Raw genomic sequence first — 13,976 nt, forward strand, 5'->3', positions numbered from 1 at the left:
AAGAAGAGGAGGAAGAGGAAGAAGAGGAGCCTAAGGCTGGATGCTGCTTCTGTACGTCTGCTTTGATTGATTGATTGAAAACTTTATTAGAAGATTTGCAGAAGTAGGTACATGAAAGTACATATTACATACAAGGTCAACTAACAGGATAAAAACCCAAGAAAGCCACTGGCTTATTTCAATTTGGGTCCTTGATTCTCAATTCATCGTTACATGTAAGACAGACAACAAAAAATAGTACTATCTACAAGATAATAGAGACAAATAACTAGTACTATCTACAAGATAAACATACATCCATCATGGGAAGAACAATACAACAAAACATAAGGTATGTACAGCGGGTAGGACAGGTGGGGACATACACCACAGGTGGGGGCGGGGGACAAAACACAAAGTATGTACAGTGGGTAGTTCGGGTCTTTTAATCTGATTTTTGATTTAGAGGGTCCAGTTACGGATTGCAGCCTCCTGTAAATGTTTTTTGAGAGTGGTTTTGAAGGTGGGCAGTGTTTTGCACTCCTTTAAGATTATAGGAAGGGCGTTCCACATTTTTACTGCATAGTTTGCAAACGAGTTTAACCCCTTGTTTGTGGTGCAACGCGGTTGAACGTGGTTCGTGGAGCTTCCTCTGGTATTGTATGTGTGGACGTTGTTCACTTTTTGGAAGTATGTTGACAGGTACAGGAAGACCCTTCTGCTGTAGGGTTGATACTGCATGAACCAGCTAATTACCTCAACATTACTACAAGCATCAATACACTATGAGACAAAACGTAATCCGTGAAAAAACAAGAATTCTGTGTTAAGTTAATGTCTCTCCCTCTCTCCCTCACCCTCCCTCTCTCTCTCCCTCCCTCTCTCTCTCCCTCCCTCCCTTTCTCTCTCTCTTTCTTTCTCTCTTCCCCTCCCTCCTGTCTCTAGCGGCCGTCTTCAAGAGCATGGCATCAACCATCGGCAAGGGCCTGTGTAAGCCCTTCAAGAAGGCCTCAAGAAAGACCACACCGTAATTGCAAAAAAAAAATCATTCATCAATCATCATTGATATGAATAAATGTGTGTCTTGCATTCAATCTATTGTATTCCTTGTCTTTTGTCATTTCACAAGAATATAGAAACCTAGGATATTGAAAACTAGGATAATGAAACCTAGGATAGTGAAATGTACTGCTGGACAAAATACTATACTGTGTTAGTATAAATGTATGTTAGTATGAATGATCATGATGATTTGGACAACAGTCCAAACGGTTACAATGGTCCAAATGACATCACAGTATCAGGTATGCAGAAGGTGCTGGGGTGTGATTTACTAGTCTGCCTGGGCTTGGTTCTGGCCATACTGTCTCAGTACTGTGTGCCTTCTCTAACAGTAAACATCCACATGAACAAAAGACACTCTTACTTGCCAGCTATAGACATTTTCTTTACAACAAGCATAACAAAAAAAATCGCTATTATGCCGCTATGAGTACACCGACCAACGCGACGCAGACCGACCAACGCAGAAGTATAAATTGGGAGAGCCCTTGCGTAGGCTACCGCGTAGCCGCGCGTAGATTCGACGCAGAAGTATAAATTGGGCTTTAGTGCAGTGTCAGGCCCGGGAGATGTGCATGAAATACATGATGCACTTTTTAAAGTATCCCTCCCTCCTCCTCCCTCCCCAAGAAAACTCCTCATGTAACTTAATTCCTTTATTATGATAAATGACATCATCTCCATCCTCCAATCACATACAGTTACATAGGGACCAATCACAGTTCAGTGGCCATCACAGGCTCCTCCCACATCATCCACACCTCTTCAGACAGACATGTGTGTGTGTGTCAGGGCCCTGCCTCCCACTGTGTGTGTCTGTTGTAGAGGTCAAAGGTGGAGTGGGCGGGGCGTGGGGAAGGTTGGGGGCGTGGCATCGGTAGCTCCTCCCCTGGGAGGAGAGGCTTCTCTCTGAGCAGGTCGTCAATGAAGAACACACGCACGTCTGGAGCCTCCTCCTACACACACACACGCACGCACACACCACAGACACACACACACGCACACAGACACACACACACACACACACACACACACTCACAAAAATAAAGCTTTATTGTACTTTTCAAAAGATTTTGTATGTCTTTTTGCATTGCAGTTGGGAGAGTTCTTTACATCAAACTATATACAAATACTCTGACGAAATTAAGTTTTACGTAGCCTAGCTAACTAGCCTAACCTTCCATTGTCTCTGGACAGTCTGCAACATGGCCAATGCTAGATGGTTTGTTTGTTTACGTCCACAACATGTGTAACGTAGACACGTAGCCTATATATGGAAGGCCATCAATGTAAATAAAACTGCAATTAAAAAGTACCAGGGGCAGTAGCTATCACGTCTGCCTCCCTGAGGGGTGGGTATTGAGCCCAAGTAATAGAGCTCCGGGAGTTGACATCACCGAGTAATGTCCGAAGCGCCACCATTTTGGCAGAGTAGAAGCGGTGGTACAAAGCGGGAGAGCGTCCAGTCTACCATTATTATTAATGAATTTTTAAACAAATTTTCGCCGATTTCACTGCATAGTGGACATATTCTCTTGCCGGAGGATCTCTTGCAGTTAAGTAGCCCGGTTTGGTCTCAGATACGTTTCCAAAAATGGAAAATCTAACCTTTAACATTTCTCAAAATTGGACTTTCAATCAAAACAGGGAGTGATAATATAAACAAAGAAAGACCAATGCCTGACCTACTTCAAATGAAGGGACAGAAAATAGCACTTGTTTCAAATGGAGTGGTAGGCCTACTGCAACCCGGCAATGCATAGCTAGCCATAGCACTGTAATGGGGGGAGCGTGCCTATACAGTCCTATGTTTCCTCAGTTTAACCCTTGTGTGCTGTTCGTGTTTCTGTTTGGGCTGCACCTCCACCACGGCGACGGAAGTGGAGGGTCATCGAGGTCACACTTCTCAGACTGAAGGGACAGTATAATGATGACCATAACCCAGTAGGGTATAAAAAAAAAGTTGCTCTTCATTACACATATTAAGGAGAGAGAGAGATATCATGCATGTCATTGAAGATCTTCACCACAGACAGCCTCAACGTGGGGGAATTTACATCATCAATATCTTCAATCAGTCAGTCTGTGAATAGACTAAGGATAATGTTCGATAATGATATGATAATGTTAATGATGAATGAGAATGAGAATGTTGAGGATGTAAGGATGCTCAGAGTTTTTCTATTGGTCTTAGGCTACCATAATTGTAACCTAATTGACAGAATAATATGTTCATCCAAATGATTATACCTTAAATACAATCTCATATGTGGAGGAAAATAAAGTACATTATAGATGTATCATTCCAAAAACACAACAAAACGTGAGCTTAGAATGATAAGGTTCTATCTCCGTTTAGGGCAGTTCAGAGATATTGAGCGTCAACGTTTTTACATTCCATTAGAGATGGAACCTTTGTATTTTATTAATTACTAACTAAAAAATGTCGACATTTAAAAAAAAAAAAACACCACACAGGCATTAATAAACACCAAATGCATCAGATTATGTAAAAAAAAAAAAAAACTCAATTTTGACAAAAATGGAGATAGAACCTTATAATTCTAACGTCACGAAAAGTCAGGGTCTATCAAAGAGCAGGAGAAACAAAAAAAAAATACAGGGCATAGTCAATTGACTGAGTCAGTAGTGTAAACTACCGGTAGATGGCGCCAATCTCCATACTTCCATTAATAACTCAGCATGCTGAAATGTCACATTTCCAACATGGCGGCGTCCATGACCAGGGGTTTATATCACACATCGCGGCATGGATCATGCATGATCAGATTGAAAAGCACAATCCCACGTATCTCATGCATAACATTACGGTCCGGTTTGCATTGCTCTTCGAGTGCTCACAGTCACAGTGGACTACTATCCTCTCTCCACAAACGTGGCGTTGTTAAAGATGCTTTCCCAGAGGACGCAGCCCAGGAGAAACTCCCGCAGCTTCTGCAGACCGGGAGCCAGACGGTGTACTGCGGGTTTGACCCCACCGCGGACAGCCTCCACGTGGGGAACCTACTCGCCGTGATCGGGCTGCTACACTTCCGCAGCGCGGGACACCATGTCATCGCTGTCCTGGGGGGCGCCACGGCACAGATCGGCGACCCCAGTGGGAGAACCAGCGAGAGAGCGCGACTGTCCGCGGACACCCTGGAGACCAACACCCGGTGCATCAGAGAAAGTCTGCAGAGAATCTGCACCAACCATGAACTGAATTTCCACAACCACCAATCCAACAAACAGCTCGGCACTGTGACCGTATTGAACAATCTGAGTTGGTACAGAGACTGGAACGTGGTGGCTTTTCTCTCTGAGGTGGGGAGACATTTCCGAATGGGGACGTTGCTCAGTCGGCACAGTGTGCAGTCCCGGCTGAGGACGCCAGAGGGCATGAGTCTGACTGAGTTCTCCTACCAGCTGTTCCAAGCCTATGACTTTTACCACCTGAATCAGAAACATAGCTGCAAGATCCAACTGGGGGGCACAGACCAACTGGGCAACTTGATGTCTGGACACGAGTTCATTCACAAGTAATGAATGAATGAATGGATGGATGAATGGATGGATGAATGGATGAATGAATGAATGGTCTTTATTGTCATTGATACAGTACAGGTACCATGCAACGACATTTAGGAGGGGGGGCTCCCCTGGTGCTAGGAAAAAAAATACTAAAAACAAGAAGGGAAAAGAGCTGGTTTACATAAATAAAGGCTATGTACACTATCCACTATACTATACTATACAAATAAAACACTGTGCTGTACTCTATGCTATGCTATAAATATCCTAACATTTCCTATCTCTGAACCTTCTGTACACGAGGGTTGTCATATTGCACATAGTGTTATTGCACATTCATTTAAAATGTCGCAGTTTGCAGGTTTTGAAATGTTCACAGTTGTGTTTCAGTATTGCACTTGATTACAATCTAGTAGCTGCCATCAAATTGTCTAGATTGTCCAGGGCCTAGAACCTAGGTCTTTGCTGTGTTCAATGAATGACGTGTTGCATAGAATGAAGGACTGTGTGCACTATAGGATTCTAATGTATTGAGACACAGCTTTATAACTTGTTATTTTGATATCACGGATTTCAAGGAGCAGGAGTTTGTGAAATAGAGCCGATGCATGTAACCAAAAAGACTGAACCGTGTCATACTATGACAGCTACCTTTCAGTGTATATTGGAGCAGAATAATGTTATAGAGCTAGGCCCATAAGCATCTACTACACACCCATACATGTGTGATTGTGATGGCGGTAGAACAGTTCTTTATAATGTCTATTTCTGACAGGGTGACTGGGGAGGAGGTGTATGGCCTGACCATCCCTCTGGTGACCAGCTCCGTAGGAGACAAGCTGGGGAAGACTGCAGGCAACGCTGTGTGGCTCAACAGAGACAAGACCTCTCCCTTTGATCTCTACCAGTTCTTCCTCAGACAGCCTGACAATAGTGTCGAAAGGTAGGTCAGGTGACTCGCCTACACAGACTCCAGCGGACCTCAGCATGCTTATAGTGTGGCAGTTGCTTTTATAATACCCTAGCTAGTGTGAAATCGCTCCATCTAGCTAAATGTCCTGTATGCTAAATTAGGCTATAGAGGCAGTGACGGCCTATATCAGTGATTTAATACAGTCTAAATACAGTGGTAGCATCTGTAGTGTGTTGTGAAGTTGGAGTGAGGCTGAGTGTTTGTATCTGTTCTGCAGGTATCTGAAGCTGTTCACGTTCCTCCCCCTGGCAGAGGTGGAGAAGGTCATGGAGCAGCAAAGACAGGAACCGGGCAAACGGCCTGCCCAGAGACGCCTCGCGGCTGAGGTCACTAAACTGGTCCATGGGAAGGAGGGCTTGGAGAGCGCCAAAAGGTATGGGCAACCGTGGGTGTGGAGATGTGGGTGTTGACACTTGCATGAGTGGGTTGGTTGGTTGGTTGGTTTGTTTGTTGGTGAGTGTGTGTGTGTACCTACTGTGTGTATGTCAGCATGCGTTTGTGTGTGTATAGGTGTGTGTGAGCATGGATGTGTGTTGGTAGGTACTATGTGTGTGTATATGTCTCTTGGTATTAATTGTGTGTGTGTGTGTGTGTGTGTGTGTGTGTTTTGATTTGCCAGGTGCACCAATGTGTTGTACCACAGCAACGTGCAGGCACTGGAACAGATGAGTGATGCTGAGCTGCAGGAGCTCTTCAGAGAGGCACCCTTCCACGAACTGCTGCTGGAGCCAGGGACCACTGTCCTGGACGCCTGTCGAAGGGCAGAGGCCATTCCCCAGGGGGCCAAAGGGTAGGGCCCCCTTCAACATCCCTGTCCCTGCACTGCTTCCCCACTACTTTCCCTGTCAGTCTCCCCCCCCTCTTGACTTCCCCTCCTCCTTGAGAATTACAGAATGCACTAGGGATGCGCCGATTTATCGGCCACCGATTTAAATCGGCCGATTTCACTCCAAATGACTCGATCGGTGATCGGCAAAAATGGCCGATCGCAAAAAACGTTTTTTTTTCTTTCTCCCTTTTCCTGGGGAAGACAGATAACTGAACAGAAAACATAGGAGGACGTAACAGTATGTAAACCATGAAGGCCACATTTATGATGTCTTTTATACAGCCATATCGACTGACTTGGGCTTCAGGCCCTAACTGGGTGATAGGCCAGACCTTTACTATGCCATACAAATGGGTCTGTGTTTGCTTGGTGCCTAATGGATCAAAACGTTTGTCTAAAAAGCAAAAAATATGTAGGCTATCCAGTCAGTAGGCCTACAGTTATGTATTTTAAAAAAAATCGGTATCGGTATCGGTTGATCTTGAGGAAAAAAATCGGTGATCGGTATCGGCCCCAAAAATCCAGATCGGAGCATCCCTAGAATGCACCTTAGGTCTGTTCCACTGACCACTATAACAAATTCAGTAACCTGTTTACCAAGTCTCTCCCAGTCACCTCTGAATAGGAGCTATCTATAGTGGGGGAACTAAGTATTCAACGCATCAACACATTTATTTTTTTTAATTCAACATATTTCCATTGCAGCTATTCACATGAGATTTAGACCAGACATTGGTATTAACTCATTAAAACAACACAGCTAAATAAATGTTAACACTCCAATCCATACAAAAGTGATGTGCTATTAGCTGCGATCGAAATATGAATTTAGAAATTGTTGATGGGTTGAATTACTTATTTCCCCCACTGTATGAGTGACAGGCAACTATTGCATGTTGCCTACATTGACTCCCTTTGGTCCTGTGTTATTGTGGTGTGCAGGTATCGTATGGTGTCAGAAGGGGCCGTATGGATCAACCACGGCTTGACTAACAACCCGGAGCAGATACTGACCACGGGTCAACACATCCTAGCCAACGGACTGAGCCTCCTAAGGGTGGGCAAGAAGAACTTCTACATCATCAAGTGGCTCAACCTATGAGGCCGTCGTCGGCCCTGCGTCAGGATTTCATTACTCTAAAAGACTGTTTCTGAAGGTATGGGCCAGAACAACTGGGAGGTTCAAAGTGACAGGAAATAGATTTTTGTACCATGTAACTTCTACCTGAAATGTATCTGTTGGGTATGGGTTGGGATGTTGTGCACTTGTGGTATATATCTGTGTATGGATTATTTGATGATAAATTATTGAGGTATTAAAACATATTTGGTGGAAGGATTTGTTTTCTTGCCAGTTGTGTAGTGCTTTGTCCAGTGGCTTTTCCTCTGACATTCAACAGCAAATCTATGCAGTTTGGAATGTCACCACTGGGTGTCAGTGCCCACCTTTCTTGAGGTATGAAATAGCATAGTCAGTCATTGTTTTTTTTCAAAGAGTAAGATATTTTTGCTTTTACTCAGTGGACAGTATGTCAAGGAATGATATATATATATTTTTTCATTCTCTGTAATAGTTAGAAATAGTTGGACTACAAATAATTATATTGTGAAAATGCATTTGAGTATTGAATATTTGGGACGAATAATTTCATTTTCGTCTCCCTTTTTCATTGTAAATGGTCCATTGTTACATATGCCATTTTTATCCAAAGCGACTTACATTGCAGTAAGTGTATACTTTTTTTATATGTCTAGTACTATAGTATATATGGTCCCAGCAGGAATCAAACCCACATTGTTAGCGCCATGCTCTACAAACCGAGCCACAGAGGACCACATGTTATTATACACCTTATTTGCATGTTGTTTCTAGTTTAATTATTCTTCAAACCTCCTGAAACAGTTTGCATTTATTTTGTTCAAGGGCAGTGCCAGGAAGAATTGATAGTGACGAAAGCAATTCTCTCAAGATTTAAAACGTTTTTAAGTTGTCAAATGTAACCTCTAAATACCTCCAGCTTACATTCCAAGGTTACCTATGACTTACTGAGGTACATTTGTACATTGTAAGTTACAATGTTACAAGAAGATATGAGTTGGCTACAAAATGTCATGTGCAAAACGACGATGTTGCAAGCGCCGTATAATATGTATCACCTTAAGAGAAGTAGGCGGGCCCATTGTCTTTTAACCAATGAATGCCCTTCTCCGTTTTAAATAGCTTTCTGTGTCAATCATTTTTTTACCCCAGTCGGCCTCCCCTCAATCGCCATATTGGGTACTGAAAAGGTTTGTCTGTTATTTCTTCTCTCTTACTACGAGACGAGATTGACAGGAGTGGCTTCGGTTACAGCGCTTTGTTTTGAAGATCTTGTGGAGACTTACTTTTGCATCGCATTCCCATATTGGCAGTGACTGTTTCTATCCAGACATATGCATGGCATGCGTGCGCTTGTGTTGATCAGTCGTTTTAAAACCCTTGTTTTGGATCGCGGAGCGCCAGGAGGAACTACGCATTTCTAAGTGTATTAATTCACTCGGCCGTTCGTTCTTTGATTCTCGGAAAAAATGTCAAATGTTCGTCTTTCAAATGGGAGCCCGACGATGGAGCGGACGGAAAGGACGGATGCTCCTCGGTTGTCGTCGGATCACCCGAAACCTTCAGCCTGCAGAAGCCTTTTCGGCTCGGTGGATCACGAAGAGTTAAAGAGGGATTTAAAGGGACATTTGCACGAGATGGAAGAGGCGTCCACCGCGAAATGGAACTTCGATTTCGCCAGTCACACGCCGCTCTCGCACGGGAGATTCGAGTGGAGACTATTGGATTGTAAAGACGTTCCCGATTTCTACAGCAGACCCCCCCAGCGATCCGCGAAGGGCGTTTATTGCCCCTCTGGGAATAACAATGTGGATCTTAACGGGAATCATAATAATTGTGTCGTAGTGACTCAAACCCGTCAAACCTCCGAGAACACCGAGAGTCAAATGGAGAGCAGAGAGCAGTGCACCGGGCAGAGAAAGAGACCAGCTTGTCACGGTACGAGCGCAGCTTCTAAATTAACCTTCTAAAAATCGTTAAAACACTTTCCAATGTATCCAATGTGAAAGGAAAGTGACTTTGCATACTTTCCCTTCAGTCCACATTGGATACATTTGTTGCGCTATTGTGTTCAGCGGCGTAATTTGTAGCCTATCAGGCATGCATGACATTGTAACAGTATTTTTTGGGGACTGATTACAGTAGTAAGGTTTGTTATTACATGGTTACGAGCATGACTGCATGACCCTCTTTCATACAACATACATGTTTTATGTAGCCCCCCTACCTGTACAGTTAATTTGTCAAAATGTTGATTGTTGATCAACAAGCCCATGGCATAAGACCCCCATCCCCGCAAAGCACATGACCATGGATGACAATGCTTTATTTTCAAGAATAGTAGTTGTTGTTGTTGTTGTAAAGCGTTTATTCTTTCTCCCCCAGACCCCTCGTCCCAGAATAAAAGGTCCCACACCAGTCCGGATGATGTTACTCGCTGCCCGGGCTTGACGCACTCTGTGGAGCACACACCCAGGAAAGCCATCAGTCCCAAGACTCAGACGTGAAGATGACAAAAGGTAAGCAGTTATCGGATACTTTTGCGAAATGGAAAAGACTCAGGCCCCTCGGTCAAACCAGATTATTTAAATATTTCCATGTTGGTGACATATTACTGTGTTGGAATTATTTTCCAGTCATTTGATGTATTTGATGTAGACATGCAGTCGAATATTTTAAATGCATATGTCATTACGTTACAAGGAGTAAAAAACAACAACGTTACAATCGTTGGTGCGCAGTTAAATTGGACCATGATTGTGTTTTAATGCTAAAGTACTGTCGGGTGATGATGCCAGACGGTGAATAACGTTCATCCATACCTCTGGTTAACATTTCGGAATCGCAGTTAACATAATTTGTGTAGCAGACAGTTGACGCATTTTCCATAATATAGTACTTATTTCTTTCCAAATGTGGCCTAATTTTAAATGAGCTTTGAAATATATGATTTACTATATCGTTTTGTGACATACTGCGCCGTCCTAGAAAGGGTTAAAGTCCAAGTGGCTACACTTAGCGACTTTTACTACAACCAGAACCACTGCTGCCACGGTGAGGTTTAGTTTCCGACGAAACTGTAAACAAGTCTTCTGAACAACACATAGTAACACGTCAGCAGCCACTGCCCTCAGAGAGAGAGAAGGGGCTGGGCTCTGCAGAAGTGCACTCTACACCGTTTCCAAACATCTGTCCATTCCAGTGAATGAAGCCACAATATCATAATTTCTGAATAAGCCTTGGTTGTACCATGTAAATGAGAACAAATATGTGCGTTAGAAATGTAGCCGGTTAACCATTATATTCATCAAAAGTCTCTTTGGGGTAGTCTTGCTTTACACAAGTCAGCATTTTATTTTTGGATGTTGCGTTATTCTAGATAGAATCATGCTTTTGTCATGTCAAGATTGCTAAAGATTACGAAAGAAGTATCGTTGTACTGTTAAGACCAATCTCAAAACTCTTTTATATTTTTCTTTGCAGAGCTGAAGATGTATGTCCCCCTTTTCATCGGAAACCTTGGTGTTGGGTGATTTTGAAGAGGAACTGCGAAGCAAAAGAAACATATCAACTCTCCTAAGGATGGGGGATGCTGTGCAAGCACTGAATAGAAACACTAAAGTTCTGGCACTCATAAAAGTTACTGCCTCTAAAGCAGTCGATGTAGCATTGTGCAATTAGGTTTGATTTCCTTTTTTGCTCATTTTTTTTACTACCTGTGTATATATCTCCTTTTCATATGTAGCACATAAAACGTATTATGATTGAAAAAAATCCTTTATGTAAAAGGTGTGAATTTGATTTGACTTGAAGAATTGCAGTGTAGTTTTTTTTTTATGTTTCCAAAATGCTGTGTTTATTTTTGTTTTGTTAAGGCATTGTGACCTTTTTTTTTGGTTGAGTATATTAAGTCCTGCTACATTAAAAAGAAATGATCATGGGTTCAATTGTTCCTCATCAATGTATCTTCGCCAGGTCATCATGTGTACCTCTGGAGTGAAGTGATGGTACCTTATATGTAGCCTTGGGGTATTTTTCAGGTCATTTCAGTATCATTAAGTGCGAGTTCTCTCGTTGATATTTCAGCCACCCCTAGAAAATCATGCAGTGAAAAATTACAAATTTCTGTTATGACTTAAAGTGATGTGAAGTTACCTGATATTTGTTGTATTTTGTTGAGATAATCTGTTGGCCTATTTTGCTCACTTCAATTTTTTTCGGTTATTATTATTTTTGACAAGTCTTCCTACTCATCTGCTTCTTTTTTTCTGGAGTTGTGAGGTACTCATTTACTGAAGGATAAGGTCCTTAGGCTACTAACTGTACAGGTCGTATTAATCAAACTTCATCCACTTGGTGACTTGCCCCAAGTGCCTTTGTTGTTTAGCGATTCTTTAACTTCTAAGTGGAGGCATTTCTATATGGGTGGAATGTCCTACAATACCAAATACATGGTTGCTTCAGTACTGTTAATGTCCATTAGTTTGGCTATTCTTTAGTCAGGAAAGAGAATTGGAATAGATTTTTTTTAACCAGTTCAAGTGGTTAGCCTGCTGACCATGCAAGTGCATGCATCCAAAATAATTTCCATTTATTTTCGTATGGGCTGTGTTCAGAGTGGCAAATAACTGTACTCATCAAGAAAAAAAGGAAATGCTCATACTAGAAAAGCAGTCAATGCCTGTGTATTTGTGTAAATCTTTGAAGTGTACTTGTGTACATAACTTTGTAAAAACACTGAGAAATTATACTAACTTATTTATGTCAAGCTTTTTTATGTAGAATAAAATGGGGTGTTGATTATGGTTATCCAAAGTGGCATTTACATTATTATTATAATTTTTTTGTGAAAGCATATTTTTTGTAGTTTTGTTTTTATCGTTAAGGTCGCAAACTGAGCCTGATAAAATATTTGATGTGTATTTTGTAATGTGTGGTCATAAAATGTTGCAATCAATTAAAAGAGAGAAAATTAAATCTATTTATCTGATTTGTCTGTCATGTTTGCACTTGGTGTGAATGCTCAGAGGCAGCTTCACCCCCTCCACCCCACCACACACACCGTTGGTGACAAAGACTTCCTTGTAGTAAAATAACACCCAGAGCCTCAAGCTTGGTCTTTCTCAAAGCCATGAAGGCAAACTTTCCCTGGGTGGACATGATTTCCATGTACATGATTTTGCCATACCCTGAATCACAAGTATAATGAATGAATGAATGAATGAATGGTCTTTATTGTCATTGATATAGTACAGGTACCAAACAACGAAATTTGGGAGGGGGGGCTCCCCTGGTGCTAGGAAAAAAAACAAGAAGGGAAAAGAGCTGGTTTACATAAATAAAGGCTATGTACACTATCCACTATACTATACTATACAAATAAAACACTGTGCTGTACTCTATGCTATGCTATACCTATTCTAACATTTCCTATTCTCTGAACCTTAGTATAATGGCCTAATAGAGAAACAGAAGGAAAGCTATAAGGGTACAAAACACACGTAAGTGCAATCTTGGAGCCTAAAGACTACATTTGCTGTGAGGACATGGAGATGTCCCTCATGCTTAGTAGTTTTATTTGGGATGTTCCCTGCTTTTGTGCCTTTTTACTAGCTGAGGTTTAGCAGGTAAACATGACGAAAGACAATTACTGTGACAGCGTTATTAATTGACTAGTTCTCTCATGCCTTGACAGACATTGATATTTTAATAGGGCTAGGGTTAGGGTTAAGATTTCATCTCTCTCCGCTGAAACAAAGTGGAACCGCCCGTGCGCATCCCTTCACACCAGATGTGCATACTGTCACGTAAAACAGATATCCTTCAAGCTCATGTCGTAGACACCGGTACATACTAACGGATTAATTGCGACTTTGGTTCAAAGTCTGGATATTTCAAGTTATTTCACCGTGTGCTCTGGCTCTCTACTCAAAAGTCCCATTCGCACGGCGGCAGATTGGACGTGCCGCCTAACAGCACAGTGACACTCCCAATATGATGAAATCGGCAATTTTCAAAACAGCCAGTTGAGTGACGCTTGCGTCAACCAATCAGATGGCGACTAAGGAAAGCACACCACTTCTGCAGCCAGTAACATTGGTCCGATGGCACTTTTGAAATGTAGTTCTGGTTCTGGGCAAGGTCTCCAGTGAAAGACACGTAAAACGACCGAGAAACACCACTCCTCACTCAAAAATCAAGGATAGTTCATTCAAGCATTTCCCCTGAGGTAGGCTATTATAATATCATTACAAATTGTATTTATTACACCTGCTATGACTACATATGCATCTACATGAAGGTTATATTTTACCGTATTAATACAAAGAACAATACTGTACCAGAGATTTGACTATAATATTTGTATTGTTTTCTGTATCGGGCAATCCAGATTGTTGTTACTGTTTTTCTAATGCAGGATTTCATGTTAGGGAAATATCTTGCTTTTGGTTGTAGTGTTGAAACTAGTTTACAATATTTATTTATTTATACCCATTTCTGAA

General features: G+C 42.0%; 2 protein-coding genes across 2 annotated transcripts; both read left to right on the top strand.

Moving 5' to 3' along the window:
* Positions 1–3,814: 3,814 nt before the first annotated feature.
* yars2 (tyrosyl-tRNA synthetase 2, mitochondrial) lies at positions 3,815–7,581 on the top strand. Its single transcript, XM_080545388.1, has 5 exons — positions 3,815–4,580; positions 5,348–5,515; positions 5,763–5,918; positions 6,165–6,335; positions 7,317–7,581. Exons 1-5 carry the CDS (start codon positions 3,823–3,825, stop codon positions 7,474–7,476), a joined length of 1,413 nt encoding a protein of 470 aa, XP_080401514.1. The 5' UTR covers positions 3,815–3,822; the 3' UTR covers positions 7,477–7,581.
* A 1,082-nt stretch (positions 7,582–8,663) lies between these two features.
* cdkn1bb (cyclin dependent kinase inhibitor 1Bb) lies at positions 8,664–12,408 on the top strand. Its single transcript, XM_080545019.1, has 3 exons — positions 8,664–9,411; positions 9,859–9,992; positions 10,957–12,408. Exons 1-2 carry the CDS (start codon positions 8,943–8,945, stop codon positions 9,978–9,980), a joined length of 591 nt encoding a protein of 196 aa, XP_080401145.1. The 5' UTR covers positions 8,664–8,942; the 3' UTR covers positions 9,981–9,992; positions 10,957–12,408.
* Positions 12,409–13,976: the final 1,568 nt, after the last annotated feature.

This window comes from Nansenia antarctica (assembly GCF_963989245.1).
Source record: "Nansenia antarctica genome assembly, chromosome: 14".
NCBI lineage: Eukaryota > Metazoa > Chordata > Actinopteri > Argentiniformes > Microstomatidae > Nansenia > Nansenia antarctica.

Excerpts from the sequence above, each read along its gene's own strand:
- yars2 (XM_080545388.1), top strand. The coding sequence starts at position 3,823 with ATGATCAGATTGAAAAGCACAATCCCACGTATCTCATGCATAACATTA. Across the intron at positions 5,516-5,762 it reads CCTGACAATAGTGTCGAAAG|GTATCTGAAGCTGTTCACGT; the intron begins GTAGGTCAGGTG and ends TCTGTTCTGCAG. Across the intron at positions 5,919-6,164 it reads GGCTTGGAGAGCGCCAAAAG|GTGCACCAATGTGTTGTACC; the intron begins GTATGGGCAACC and ends TTGATTTGCCAG.
- cdkn1bb (XM_080545019.1), top strand. The coding sequence starts at position 8,943 with ATGTCAAATGTTCGTCTTTCAAATGGGAGCCCGACGATGGAGCGGACG. Across the intron at positions 9,412-9,858 it reads AAAGAGACCAGCTTGTCACG|ACCCCTCGTCCCAGAATAAA; the intron begins GTACGAGCGCAG and ends TTTCTCCCCCAG.